Source organism: Geotrypetes seraphini, chromosome 2 (genome assembly GCF_902459505.1).
Source record: "Geotrypetes seraphini chromosome 2, aGeoSer1.1, whole genome shotgun sequence".
Lineage (NCBI taxonomy): Eukaryota > Metazoa > Chordata > Amphibia > Gymnophiona > Dermophiidae > Geotrypetes > Geotrypetes seraphini.
In genome coordinates this window covers 17,562,232-17,576,391 of record NC_047085.1, presented here as the reverse complement: position 1 = coordinate 17,576,391, position 14,160 = coordinate 17,562,232, and the positions used below count along the sequence as shown (strand labels likewise).

General features: G+C 47.7%; 1 protein-coding gene across 5 annotated transcripts in view; it reads left to right on the top strand.

Annotated features, from left to right (window-relative positions):
* Positions 1 to 14,160, top strand: part of ADGRB1 (adhesion G protein-coupled receptor B1) — a 525,063-nt gene that overhangs the window by 205,225 nt on the left and 305,678 nt on the right. For all 5 annotated transcript variants that reach the window (XM_033935216.1, XM_033935215.1, XM_033935214.1 and 2 more), the window contains exons 5-7: positions 7,352 to 7,516; positions 9,225 to 9,389; positions 11,566 to 11,730. In XM_033935216.1, coding sequence (XP_033791107.1) covers positions 7,352 to 7,516; positions 9,225 to 9,389; positions 11,566 to 11,730 — 495 coding nt within the window. The remainder of the gene's footprint in view (positions 1 to 7,351; positions 7,517 to 9,224; positions 9,390 to 11,565; positions 11,731 to 14,160) is intronic.

Below are 14,160 nucleotides of genomic sequence, written 5' to 3'. Positions count from 1 at the left end.
CAATGCCCACTCTCTCCTGCCTAACACTGCCCGACACCCCCCCCCCGAAACCCCATTCTCTCCTGCTGCTGGCCCCTTCGATCCCCCGAACCCCGCATCACAATTGGCAGGAAGGATGCCCACTACCTCCTGCCACCAGACCCTCCGATCCCCCGAGCCCTCCCTAACTGCTGACATCCCCCAAACCTCAAGACCTCACCCCAGCACCCCTAATCCCATCTCCAACCCTGATTAGCTCAAATGCCTAAGGCCCCTCTTGTGGGAGACTTAGGCCTTGGGCTATGCCCACTGCATCTCATGATGCATTGGGAAAGATGCCTAAGACTCTAATTGGCCCAGGTAGCAGGAGGGAGTGAGCATCCTTCCTGCCAATCAAGGTGGTTGTTGGGCGGTGTTAGGCAGGAGGGAGTGGACATCCTTTCTGCCAATCAAGGTGGTTGTTGGGCAGTATTAAGCATACCATACCAAAAACTTAACATACCAAAAACAAAGGTCCTCCTTTTTCCTTCAAAACAGGGAATACAATTATCTTCTCCTTTCATGATAGATGATTTAATAATTGAAACAGTCACTTCACTCAAAATTTTAGGTGTAATCATAGATGACAAGTTTACTTATCAAGAACATGTCAACAACATTATTAAATGCTGTCTTTATCGTCTTCGTTTAATCCGTTCAATGACAAAATATTTAGAACCACAATCCTTAAATATTTTAATGCACTCTCTTGTTATAACAAAACTAGATTACTGTAACTCTCTGCTACAAAATATTACTCAAAAAGAAAAAAAAACGTTTACAAATCATACAGAACATAGCAATCAAAATAATTCACAATGGTAAAAAATATGACCACGTAACACCTCTGCTAATCAAATCACATTGGCTGCCCATAAATAACCGAATAACTTATAAAATAGCTCTACTGATTTTCAAAACACTAAATACCAATGAACCACAATTCATAGATCGTTTATTAATACCCCATTCTTCAAATCGCTCTTTACGTTCCGAATCCCAAGAATTATTAATGGTTCCCTCTCTAAAAATAGTAGGGACAAAACGCCACGATATTTTCTCTGTAGTGGCTCCTCTTACTTGGAATTCTCTTCCTTTATATATCAGGAAAAATAAGAATTTAAACCAATTCAAAACTAATTTAAAAACATTTCTTTTTAAAATTTCTTTTGATCTCTAAACTCCCCTCATTGCCAATTTCTATCAGAGAACCTTCAACCCCTCCCCATTGTTTTTTCCCTCTCATTTCAGACCTCTCTTTCTCCCTTTTTAGGGAAAATATTTTTGTAACTTTAAATCCTTATGTTCATTCCATATGTGTCATAGTCTGTCAATATTGTTTTGTGTGTCAAATTCCCTTTAGTTTAAGAAATATTATAATACTGTCATTTTACCCCTTTAGAGTTCAATATTATATAATTTAACGATGATTGTTATACTTTGTTAATCGCTTAGTTTGTAATAAGCGATACATCAAATAAAATTAAACTTGAAACTTGAAACTTGAAACTTGAGGGAGTGGACATCCTTCCTGCCAATCAAGGTGGTTGTTGGGCGGTGTTAGGCAGGAGGGAGTGGACATCCTTTCTGCCAATCAAGGTGGTTGTTGGGCAGTATTAAGCAGGAGGGAGTGGACATCCTTCCTGCCAATCGAGGTGGTTGTTGGGCAGTGTTAGGCAGGAGGGAGTGGACATCCTTCCTGCCAATCAAGGTGGTTGTTGGGCGGTGTTAGGCAGGAGGGAGTGGACATCCTTCCTGCCAATCAAGGTGGTTGTTGGGCAGTGTTAGGCAGGAGGGAGTGGACATCCTTTCTGCCAATCAAGGTGGTTGTTGGGCAGTATTAAGCAGGAGGGAGTGGACATCCTTCCTGCCAATCGAGGTGGTTGTTGGGCGGTGTTAGGCAGGAGGGAGTGGACATCCTTTCTGCCAATCAAGGTGGTTGTTGGGCAGTATTAAGCAGGAGGGAGTGGACATCCTTCCTGCCAATCGAGGTGGTTGTTGGGCAGTGTTAGGCAGGAGGGAGTGGACATCCTTCCTGCCAATCAAGGTGGTTGTTGGGCGGTGTTAGGCAGGAGGGAGTGGACATCCTTCCTGCCAATCAAGGTGGTTGTTGGGCAGTGTTAGGCAGGAGGGAGTGTACATCCTTCCTGCCAATCAAGGTGGTTGTTGGGCGGTGTTAGGCAGGAGGGAGTGGACATCCTTTCTGCCAATCAAGGTGGTTGTTGGGCAGTATTAAGCAGGAGGGAGTGGACATCCTTCCTGCCAATCGAGGTGGTTGTTGGGCAGTGTTAGGCAGGAGGGAGTGGACATCTTTCCTGCCAATCAAGGTGGTTGTTGGGCGGTGTTAGGCAGGAGGGAGTGGACATCCTTCCTGCCAATCAAGGTGGTTGTTGGGCAGTGTTAGGCAGGAGGGAGTGTACATCCTTCCTGCCAATCAAGGTGGTTGTTGGGCGGTGTTAGGCAGGAGGGAGTGGACATCCTTTCTGCCAATCAAGGTGGTTGTTGGGCAGTATTAAGCAGGAGGGAGTGGACATCCTTCCTGCCAATCGAGGTGGTTGTTGGGCAGTGTTAGGCAGGAGGGAGTGGACATCTTTCCTGCCAATCAAGGTGGTTGTTGGGCGGTGTTAGGCAGGAGGGAGTGGACATCCTTCCTGCCAATCAAGGTGGTTGTTGGGCAGTGTTAGGCAGGAGGGAGTGTACATCCTTCCTGCCAATCAAGGTGGTTGTTGGGCGGTGTTAGGCAGGAGGGAGTGGACATCCTTTCTGCCAATCAAGGTGGTTATTGGGCAGTATTAAGCAGGAGGGAGTGGACATCCTTCCTGCCAATCGAGGTGGTTGTTGGGCAGTGTTAGGCAGGAGGGAGTGGACATCTTTCCTGCCAATCAAGGTGGTTGTTGGGCGGTGTTAGGCAGGAGGGAGTGGACATCCTTCCTGCCAATCAAGGTGGTTGTTGGGCAGTGTTAGGCAGGAGGGAGTGTACATCCTTCCTGCCAATCAAGGTGGTTGTTGGGCGGTGTTAAGCAGGAGGGAGTGGGCATCCTTCCTGCCTATTTAGGGGGTAATGTCGGGGAAGCCTCTGCCATAGCTGGCTCATCTGATCGCGGCAGTGGTATTCCCCCCCCCCCCCCAATTAGCTGAGCCTGCAGAACTCTCTGAAGCACGGCTTAGCTGATCGGGGATTCTCTTGCAATCAGCTGATGGCAAGGGATCCCTCAGCAAAGATAGGCAGCTGAGCTGCCTAGCTTTGCGATCAGGCTAAGGCATGATTCTCTAACTAGCGCCAGTGACATGGGCACCAGTTAGAGAATCAGGGGGTTAGGCATCTGTTTGTTAGGGTAGGCGCAATTCTTCTTAGGACACCAATACCCGATTCTCAGCTGCTTTTTAGGCGGCCGCCGAGACCGGCGTCCTATACACAATCAGGCCCATATTGTTTTAAGATTTTGAGCCTGGGGGGGGGGGTTAAGTGAATTGCAGAAAGCCACACAGTTAGGGTTGCCAGATTTTCCTTTCGGAAAATCCGGACCCTTAGCCCCGCCTCTAGGCCCACCTAGTTCCACCCATCCTTGCCCTAATCCCACCCCCAATCCTGACAAAGTGCCGGGTTTTGAAAAGCCGTCCGGACAAGTCCTGAAAAAGAGGAAATGTCCGGGGGAATCCTGATGTCTGGTAACCCTACACACATTGAGGGGTGAATGTGGAATTTTGTGTTACTGCTCTGTCTGCCTTTTGCTGCATCTCCTTCCTGCTTAGGGATACTATATGGCTCCAGAAAAAGGAGGAAGGATTATGATGCCAGGGTATTGGCATCTGTGAAACAGAGGAAATATCCCCTGATGTATCCTCTACTTTTGTAAAATTTTGTCTTTCTTTACTACACCTTATGTTTTTCATTATGTCTGGATTGCTTTATATATTGTATTGTTGCTTTTTTTTTTTTTTTTTTTTTTTTTAATAATTATCACGTTTTAGATTTTAAGCCGCCTTGAAGGTTTTCCCAAGGATGGGGTAGAACATTTTTAGTAAACTTGGAAACTTGAGGGCTCCTTTTTAGAAAGCTACGCTAGCGTTTTTAGCGCGCGCTAACCCCGCGCTCTGCGCCAAAAGCTGACGCCAGCTCAATGGCGGCGTTAGCGTCTAGCGCGCACGGCGATTTAGCATGCGCTAAGCGCGTGCTAAAACCGCCAGCGCAGATTTGCAAAAGGAGCCCTTGGTTTTACTTTCATTGCCTTCGCGTTTTTATTCAAATTTGATTCTATCGCTGATCCAACTTCTAAGCGAGATGCAGATCAGATATTATGGGGAAAACAAGCAGGAAATTTAAAAAAACGCCAATAGCAGGACAAATTAAAAGAAGTAAAAAAAAAACCCCCAACATCAAGCAAATGGCGTAACTAAGATAGAACATGAACGGCCTCTTTCACAAAGCCGCGCAGCAACAGCCCCGAAACCCTTTAAATCTCTATGAGCTTCGGGGCCGTTAGCGTGTCTTTGTAAAAGAGGCCGTAAATACCGGACTTTCTTGAAGCAAAAGGAAGGTAGGGCTGAACTACAACTTTGTACAGGAAAGAACGAGAGGAGGGAGAACACTGCGACTTGTTTCTTTAGAGCAGGGGTGTCAAAGTCCTTCCTCGAGGGCCGCAATCCGGTTGGGTTTTCAGGATTTCCGCAATGAATATGCATGAGATCTATTTGCATGCACTGCTTTCATTGTATGCTAATAGATCTCATGCAGGTTCATTGGGGAAATCCTGAAAACCCGACTGGATTGCGGCCCTCAAGGAGGGACTTTGACACCCCTGCTTTAGAGGATTTGACTGGAGGGTACTGAGAGAGGGCGTTCAACATTAAACGCGTCTCTGAATAACTGGCTCTTAAGGTAGGCCCTTGAAACGGTTTCTCTGACTGCGTTCTGCAGGTCATTTTAACCTGGTTATACCATCTTATAGCAATGTACAGCATGAAGCATAAAGAGAAAGTGTTTTCTCTTGTGCCGGGACGATGGAGTGGAATAAGCTTCCAGTGTATCTTTGACAGCAGAAAGATTTGTGTCAACTTACGAAATTGCTGAAGCGACATCTTGTTTTGGCTGACGAAATATGCCTCTTAAAGCTGCGGACTTTTGTGGTTTTGATTGGTAATCAATTTATCTCCCTTTTGGAAAATCCAATGTTGACGAAGTTCTTGATGATGTATGTTGTACCAATAGTTTTACAGCACGTGTTGTATTGTTTTAAATTATGCATGCAATGTTGTGATCCGCCTTATATAAAGGCGGAATATAAATAATAAACTCCTAATCAAAACTTAAACACGTCTAAAAACCTGGCACTCGGACGACCTAAAAGACAAGTCGTCCAAGTGCCGATAATCAAACCAGCTTTCTGAACATGCCGCGGGACTTTTTATGCTTTTGAATGCCACTGTTCAACCAGAGCTGAAAGAGGCATACAGTGGAACCTTGGGTTATGAGCATAATTCGTTCCAGAAGCATGCTCGTAAACCAAATTGCTCGTATATCAAAGCAAGTTTCCCCATAGGAAGTAAGGGAAACTGCTTTGATTGGTTCCACCTCCTCCCCCCCCTCCACGAGGCTACCGGCGCTGCTCCATTCTCCCCCCCCTTGAGGAATCCGACGATGTTTCAAACCCCTCCCCGCGATCCAGATCCCCCCCCCTGCTCACGTTGCCCCCCCTCCACCGCGATCCTACTTTCCCCCCTCCTGAGCAGTCAATGACACCCTTTACCCGACTTGGCACCAGTGCCCGAAGATCCTCCCTCTTCTGGCAAGGCTGGGCGGTGCGTCAGAGATCCTCCTTCTGGGCTGGGCTGGGCTGGACTGGCTTTGAGCATTTGCACATGCTCAAAGCCTTCTGGTCTCGCTCTCTCCGAGATTGAGAGCGAGACCAGAAGGCTTTGAGCATGCGCAAATGCTCAAAGCCAGTCCAGCCCAGCCCAGCCCAGAAGAAGGAGGATCTCCGACGCACCGCCCAGCCCAGGCCGCGCCAGAAGAGGGAGGATCTTCGGGCACCGGCACTGGTACCAAGTCGGGTAAAGGGTGTCATTGACTGCTCGGGGGGGGGGGGGGAAAGAAGGATCGCAGTGGAGGGGGGGCAATGCGAGCGGGGGGGGAATGCCAGATTGCTGGGGGGATGCCGCATCGCCGGGGGGGGGGGGGGGGGGGGGGGGGCGCTCGTACAGCTCGGCAAGCTCGGTTTACGAGGCACCAAGTTTGCGAATGTTTTGCTCGTCTTGCAAAACACTCGCAAACTGGTGCACTCGTAAACCGAGGTACCACTGTATCTGAAGGAATGGTTAGGGCAGTATGTGGGCGGGATGTGGACCAACCTAGACTTAGGGCTCCTTTTATTGCACGCACCTTTTTATCGCGCGCTAACCCCCGCGCTAGCCGAAAAACTACCGCCTGCTCAAGAGGAGGCGGTAGCGGCAAGCGCGGCCGGCAAATTAGCACGCACTATTACGCACGTTACAACGGCAAACGCGGCTTCGTAAAAGGAGCCCTTAGTCGTCCTGCAGGGATAATCAAATGTTTTTACTTAAATGTTGTGAGTTAGACCAGTGTTCTTCAACCACCGGTCCGTGGACCGGTGCCGGTCCACAGAAATTTCCTGCCGGTCCACAGGGCCAGCGCTTGCATCAGTGTTCTTCAACCACCGGTCCACGGTGCGATCGATGCGGTGTTATCTTCGAGCCAGCTCCCTCTTCCTCACTGATGCAGTGCCCAAAGCCACGGGCAGTGGCTCCTACACGTGTCCTGCGCCTGAACCGGAAGCCTTCTCTCTGACGTTGCAACGTCAGAAGGAAGGCTTCCAGATGAGGCACGGGACGTGCAAGGAGCCGCTGCCCACAGCTTTGGGCACTGCATCAGTGAGGAAGAGGGAGCCGGCCTGAAGATAACACCGGGAGCGGCATAAAATGGCCAGGGGGGAGCAGGCCAGAAGGTAAGGCATAGCATGGAGGGAGGGAGACAACAAAGGTAGGGGGGAATGATTTTATTTTTGAATTTCGTGATTGAATTATGTCCATTTTGAGAATTTACATCTGCTGTCAGTGTGCTTTGTGTAGTTTAATGTTGTGGTTAACCATTATGTGTTGTTAATAAGATTATATTGTGTATCTGTGAAAAATGAATGGGAAAAAATGGTGTTACAATTAGTACTATTATGGGGGCGGGGTCTGAGGTGGAGATTGGGTAGAGATGGGCGGGGTCTGGCCCACGACTTAGCCCAGTGTTCTTCAACCGCCGGTCCACTGACTGATTCCTGTCCACAGAATAATTATTATATTTCTGGCTGCTTTTCTGTGATTTCAGTGCATGGGACGTGGGATGAGTGGTCCCCATGGAGTCTGTGCTCCTCAACTTGTGGCAGAGGCTTCAGGGACAGAACGCGCATCTGCAGACCACCTCAGTTTGGCGGAAATGACTGCGATGGCCCCGAGAAACAGACCAAATTTTGCAACATTGCTCTCTGTCCAGGTACGTCTGTGAACCAACTCCACTGTCTCCTTCTAGAGCCGTATGTGCTAGAGGTTGAATATTGGTTTGGTGGCATCTGCGGAGTTCTGTTGGTTGCAGTGGGAGTCACCAGAAAAACTGTGGTTTGATAATACAATTTTTTAAAAATGTTTCTATGTTTTTTAAGTTTTATTTTTATATCTGTAGTGCTGACTAAATCGCTATCCGCTGGAAGTGGTTTTCCAGTACTGGTTCATAAGCTCTATCAACCACGCTGGTTCTCTGGAAAATTAAAAAAAAATTAAAAAAAAAAGAATTAATTTGATCATAGACCAAGGTCTGGATTCTCTAAACAGCGCCGATATCAGCGACCACCTAAAAAGCGGCGGCCGATCGTGTGTGAATCACGTGACAGTGACGTTTAGAGAATCACGCCTCTGGGAAAGATAGGCACCGGAAATGTAGGCCAGAGTTTTCGTGGCCTACATTTCCAGCACCTATCTTGAACGTGAATCACGCCTACCTAGGCGCTTTATGACGCCTAGCGCCAGTACCGGCATTAGCCAGGCCTATAGTGGTGTTAGGCATTGTTAGGCACCAACGTAGGCACGATTCTGGTGCCTTTTATTTAGACGCCGGTAGACGCTTTAAATTTGACGCTGCCTTGCCATTTCAAAAGGCAATTCCCAACTAACTTAGCCTCCAGTAGGGCGCCTACTGGCACCTAAGTATAAACACCATTTATAGAATTTCCCTCCAAATGTACGTGACATCCATGCCAATATAGGTGATATTGACTGACTGTGGATTGGATCGCGAGACCTCAGCTCATTTGCTACGACGCTGTTTCCCTTAGAAAGTGTGCTTCCCATTTTTAACCACTAGAGGCTGCTATAGAGAATGGCAGTGAAGTGAAGTGATTTTTGGGAATCAATACCCAACAAGAGAGTCAAAGGATATAATAGAGATTTTCAAGTACAGTACTCCCCCGCGAATTCGCAGACTCAGTCATTCGTGGTATTTTCTGACTGCCTCTTCCGGCGGTCTGAAAATACCGCAAATGACTTACGTAGGCACCCGCCACCACCCCTAATTTGCAAGCTCCAAGGATCCCCACATCCAGCTGAGTATACAAGGGGCTGCCCTTACACTATCCTAGCGAGCTCTTTTTTTAACTCCGGTGTTTCTCGGTATCGGATCTATTAATTCCTTGTCTGCTCTAGTGATGGTTTCATTTTCAACGAGACATACTTGACTGACATAGGTACCCGCTGCTGCCCCGACAGCCCTCTCCCGCCTCCGATCCGCTCCTAAACTGTGTCCAATATTTGCGGTGCTCCGTGAATTTCGGGGGGAGTACTGTACCTCAAAGGTATAAATAATGTACAAGAAGCAAAACTCTCTTTTTTTTTTTTGGAGGGGGTAGTGGAAATGATATTTTAGAACAAAAAGTTATGAAGATCAAAGGGCATAGGCTAAGAACAACTGAAAAATACATTTCTCTATAGGAAGGGATGGTAGAGGCATGAAGCAACCTTCCGGGGTTGGGCAGGCAAAATGACTAGCATAATTAAAAAAAAAAAAAAAAAGCTTGGAATCTGCATGGAGCATCTTTAATTGTAATTGAGAAGAACTGAAGAGAAAACCGGGGGATTGAATGGAAACTGTGTCACTCTAATAGGGACTGCTATCCTTAACTGACCTCACTTTCTATGTTTCTGTATTCTAGTGGATGGAAACTGGAATGAGTGGTCCAGCTGGAGCTCTTGTTCCAACACCTGTTCCAATGGCACCCAGCAACGGATCCGGGAGTGTAATGGACCCTCCTATGGGGGCTCAGAGTGCCAAGGACAGTGGGCGGAAACGCGGGACTGTTTCCTCAGGCAGTGTCCTGGTGAGTGCTCACTTACATACGCGAGCAGCGTTCCATGCTCCTCCGACTCACGCGACACTGGGAGTAAATGGCTGAGGGGTTGGCATTTGTTGGCTCTTGATATAACACGCATTTTGGCTTACTTGCTATCAGTGGCGTAAGCGAGGGCGAGAGGCGCCCCTCCCTACCTTCTTCTCCACATCCCCACCACCACAGGCTCCTTCCTTGCCCCCCTCCTGCCACGTGCGTGTCGCTTCCCTTCCCCCCCACATCTCTGTGACGTTCCTGCTGCTGGCGTGCCAGCGCCAGCCCTTCCTCTGACGTCGTTTCCTAGGACGTGACGTCGGGGGAAGAGCCCACGCTGGCACGGCAGCAGGTTGGGGGTTACTGCTCATGCCAGGAATGTTACCGGGGTACTGGGGAAGGAAGCAGCACGCATGCACGGCAGGGGGCGGGCAAGGAGTGGGAGGAGTGCATGCACCCTCACCAAGACGGCGCCTGGGGTAGACCGCCTCCGCCCCGCCCTCCTTATTACGCCATTGCTTGCAATGTGTAGTCAAATGTGAGCTACCCTACGGCCGTTGCGTAGCATAGTCAGCATATTGCCTGGATTTCAAATGGCCGTACACAGACACCAAAGTTAACTTATTCCGTCTTTTGACAATCCAACCCACACTCTCTCTCTCCCAGACTCTTCTACATCCTGAAATTTTTATATATTCCTCCCATGATCATGGGAGGCAGCCCGGTTTGGCGGTGAACTCGGAAATTCAATGTCGGGGACATATCCGACAACTGGCATTGATTTTCTGGTCTATGTGTAGCCGCGGTTGACAGAGCCAGCCAAGCTGATATTCCTTGGCTAACTGGCTAAGACATAAAGGCCAAACATAGATTTTCTATTTAGGTGGGTTTATCTGGTTGCTAGACGTAGCCAGACAGCCAATGAATATTGGCACTGACCGGGATATTCAGCGGGAGATAGCCAGTTATCTCGCACTGAATATTAGTAGTTAGCTGGCTTAGTCCTTTTTAGCCCTCCAGGAACCATTTCTGCAAAGCTAAATAGTGATGAATGTCAGGCGGTATGACTCTTGGGACTCATTGCCTCTCCCTGCCCCTCTGCTCACCTTATTGTAATGATATAGTACGAAGCCCAATTCATCTCCATGACATTTGTAAAGATTGGGAAATGAAAACACGAAGATTTGAGAAAGCAGAGTGGGCCGGATTCTGTATAGGACACCTACATTATGTGCAGCTTGGCGCCCAAATTGGGAATGACTGGAGACGCCTAACTTCAGAATCTGCGCTCAACTTTTTAAAAAAAACATTGGCTTTATTGGCGTGGTAATTGACCGCACCAGTTTTCAGCCAATCGAAAAAAAAATTAAAATAAGCAATTATCTCTTTAGGACACCTAGTGACACCTAACCATGCCCACCTGAAAAGTAGACGTGGTTAGGGGCGATGTGTTGAACCTAGGGGTGAATATATGGAATAACTTTTAAATTTCATACCTACATCATTTCCTTCTTGATACACCGTCAAAAGCGTGGAGGACAACAGCACGCCGACAACCCTGTGCCGACATTTGAGCGTAGGACAAATGCGTGATGCCACTTTGAGGCCTTCCATTTTATGCTCTGAGGGTGGGTGTGTGTGTGTGGGGGGGGGGGAAACCCCACGACTACACTTAGAACTCCTTGTGCTCCCATGGGGGGGGGCATTAGGGGGGAACACCCCCCAGTACACTGAAAACTCCCGTTTTCGCTCTTCGGTAGTTTTCAGTGTAGTGTGTGTGGGGGGGGGGTCCCCCCCCACACACACACAGGAGTGCAAGGACTTCTAAGTGTAGTGGGGGGATTCTTCCCACACCCCCTTAGAGCGCATAAGGGAAGGCCTCAAAGTGGCTGAAGCGGCGGTGGGCATTTGTCCTGCATGCAGATGTCGGTGCGGGATTGTCGGCGTGCCGTTGTCCTCCGTGGATTTGACTGGTCACCTCCTTCTTGGGTGGGTTGAGAATGTTTCGGCACCCCCTCATACGAGAAGCACTGTGACTGTGTATGCTTTGTTATCCCTTTATGTGATATAGAAAATAGCTTTTCAGCATGGCGAACTATAGTATGTATTTCTCATTGGAAGACAGAAGACTAGATGTTTGGTCCTTGTCATTGCTCCCTTTGCTATTTTGCAGTGGACGGGACATGGCAATCCTGGAGCTCTTGGGGCAGCTGTAACAGCACATGTGGTGGAGGCACACAGAAGAGGGACCGGATATGCTATGGCCCCTTTTTTGGAGGGGAAATGTGCCAGGGAGCCAAAGAGGAATATAGACCATGCAATGATAAGAAGTGCCCAGGTAAACATTTGACACACTGGAGTCAAGATTCAGCCAGTAGCGCTCAGAGGGGCAAAGCGAGGGAGGGTGGCACCTTCCCAACATCGCCATGCACCCCCCCACTCCCCCCCTCTCCCCTGCTCTTGCCCCCCCCCCCATTTTTCCCCGCTGCTTGGATGCCCCCCACCCCATGTGTAGCTGTTGAAACTCTGGATCAATGCCTAACCATGAAAGACCAAGTAGATTCCTTAATCAGAAAGGGATTTTTCACTCTCTGGAAACTCAGATCCCTTAAAGCTTATTTTGTTACATCGGTTTTTAGAATCTTAGTCCAATCCCTCGTACTAAGCCTGCTTGACTACTGTAACATCGCCTATTTGGCAATTTCCCAAAAAAATATGCGACACCTACAACTGTTGCAGAATGCGACAGTCAGTCTAATCTTTGGACTAAAAAAATTTGACCACGTGACACCCTACTACCGGCAGCTACATTGGCTGCCGATGAAGGCACACGTAAAGTTCAAATCCGCCTGTTTCTGCTTTAAAGCATTACACGGACTTGCCCCCAAATACATTACTGACCTTTTCTCCTTCTCAACCAACAGACACAAGAGAAGTGCACATTCCAACTTCGTTTCCCCCCCAGTGAGAGGTTGCAAACTGAAAAAACACCATGAATTCCTTCTCTCACACCAAGCAGCATCATGGGGTAAAGACCTAGAACAATTGCTTTCGCCCTCTACTTATGAAGAATTTAGGAAACGTCTGAAAACACACCTGTTCCTAAAGTATCTAGACAACTGATCCTCTCTTCTCTCTCCCCTCTATAGCGATTAACTTGTTCTATTGATCACTCTCTCCTCAACAATGAATTTCCTGTCTAATTACTTCTCTTTCTTCTTCCCCTCTTGAAGTCAGTCAATTTGTGCCTTTGCTTAATCTTTTGTAAACCGCATAGAACTTCACGGTATTGCGGTATATAAGCTGTTATTATTATTATTATTATTATTGAAATGTTCGCTGGCAAAAGCAGCATCTTCCACCTGCTTCTTGCGCTGGTGTCGACTCCCTTCTGTTGTCAAGTTCTGGTCCCATGATCAGGAAGTGATGTCAGAGCCTGCGTTAGCAGGAAGCAGAAGATGGGGCTAGAGCCGGCAAACATTTAAAAAGGTATGTGGAATGGCAGAGAGAAGGAGAAGTGCTGGCACCGGTGCAGCCCCCCCCCCCCACACACACACTCAGTGAAGATAGCACTATGCTACTGGGTGCTCAGCATTTTGCTGACCCCTGCCAGCGTTAACCCTGGAAATTCAATACCAGGCTTCAGCACTGAATTTACCGACTTGCAAAACTGGCTAACACATAGTTGGTTAAGTGTGATATTCAGTACTTAACCGGCTATGGGTTACCGCAAAAAGATAGGACTGACTTATATGTGGCCCTCTTTATGCAGTTAACCTGGCCAATTGCCAACTCTGCTCCCTGATCGTCCCCCCCCCCCCCCAAACAGCTGGTTTTGACTTCGGCACTAACCAGTTATTTTCATAGCATTCCATCAAGCCCAGTATCCCGTCTTCACGCTGGCCAATCTAGGTCACAAGTACCTGGCAGAAACCCAAAATAATAGCAACAGTCTAGAACCCCAAAGGGTAGCAACATTCTAGAACCCTAAAGAGTAGCAACATTCCGGAATCTCAAATAATAGCAGCATTCCATGCTACCGATCTAGGGCAAGCATTGGCTTCCCCCATGTCTGCCTCAATAACAGACTATGGACTTTTCCTCCTCTCGCCACAACCTCTAGCATTGCATTCCAGAGCTTAACTATTCTCTGAGTGAAAAAATATTTCCTCCTATTGGTTTTAAAACTATTTCCTTATAATTTCATCGAGTGTCCCCTAGTCTTTGTAATTTTTGATGGAGTAAAAAAATCGACCCACTTGTACCCGTTCTATTCCACTCAGGATTTTGTAGACTTCAATCCTATCTCCCCTCAGCCTTCTCTTTTCCAAGCTGAAGAGCCCTAACCTTTTTAGTCTTTCCTCATTAACAGCCCCGAATAGGTGATTTCACCGAACAGGCACTTTTTCTGGCTGGATAAATCGCTTTCAATATCGACCTGCACGCGTTTATTGTCTTCCAACCCTGAAAATGAGAAGGTGACGAGGCCTAGATGCAACGATTGTACTAAACCAAGCACTAAATTTATACTCCTCTTCGGAGCAGTGTCTACATTTTGAAGCAGCCGGCCTCTTCCCCACATTGTTTGTGCCTTAGATTCCACAATATCTAGCCGCTTGGAAGGTTTGCTACTAAGAAATGTACAGTGAATCTGGAACTCGTCCATTTTTTAAAATTTATTTATATTCTGTTTAAGGAAAACATTTTTAGTCTGCTATTCCGGAATACATTGTTCAAAGTAAGCTACAGTTATCATTGACATTGACAC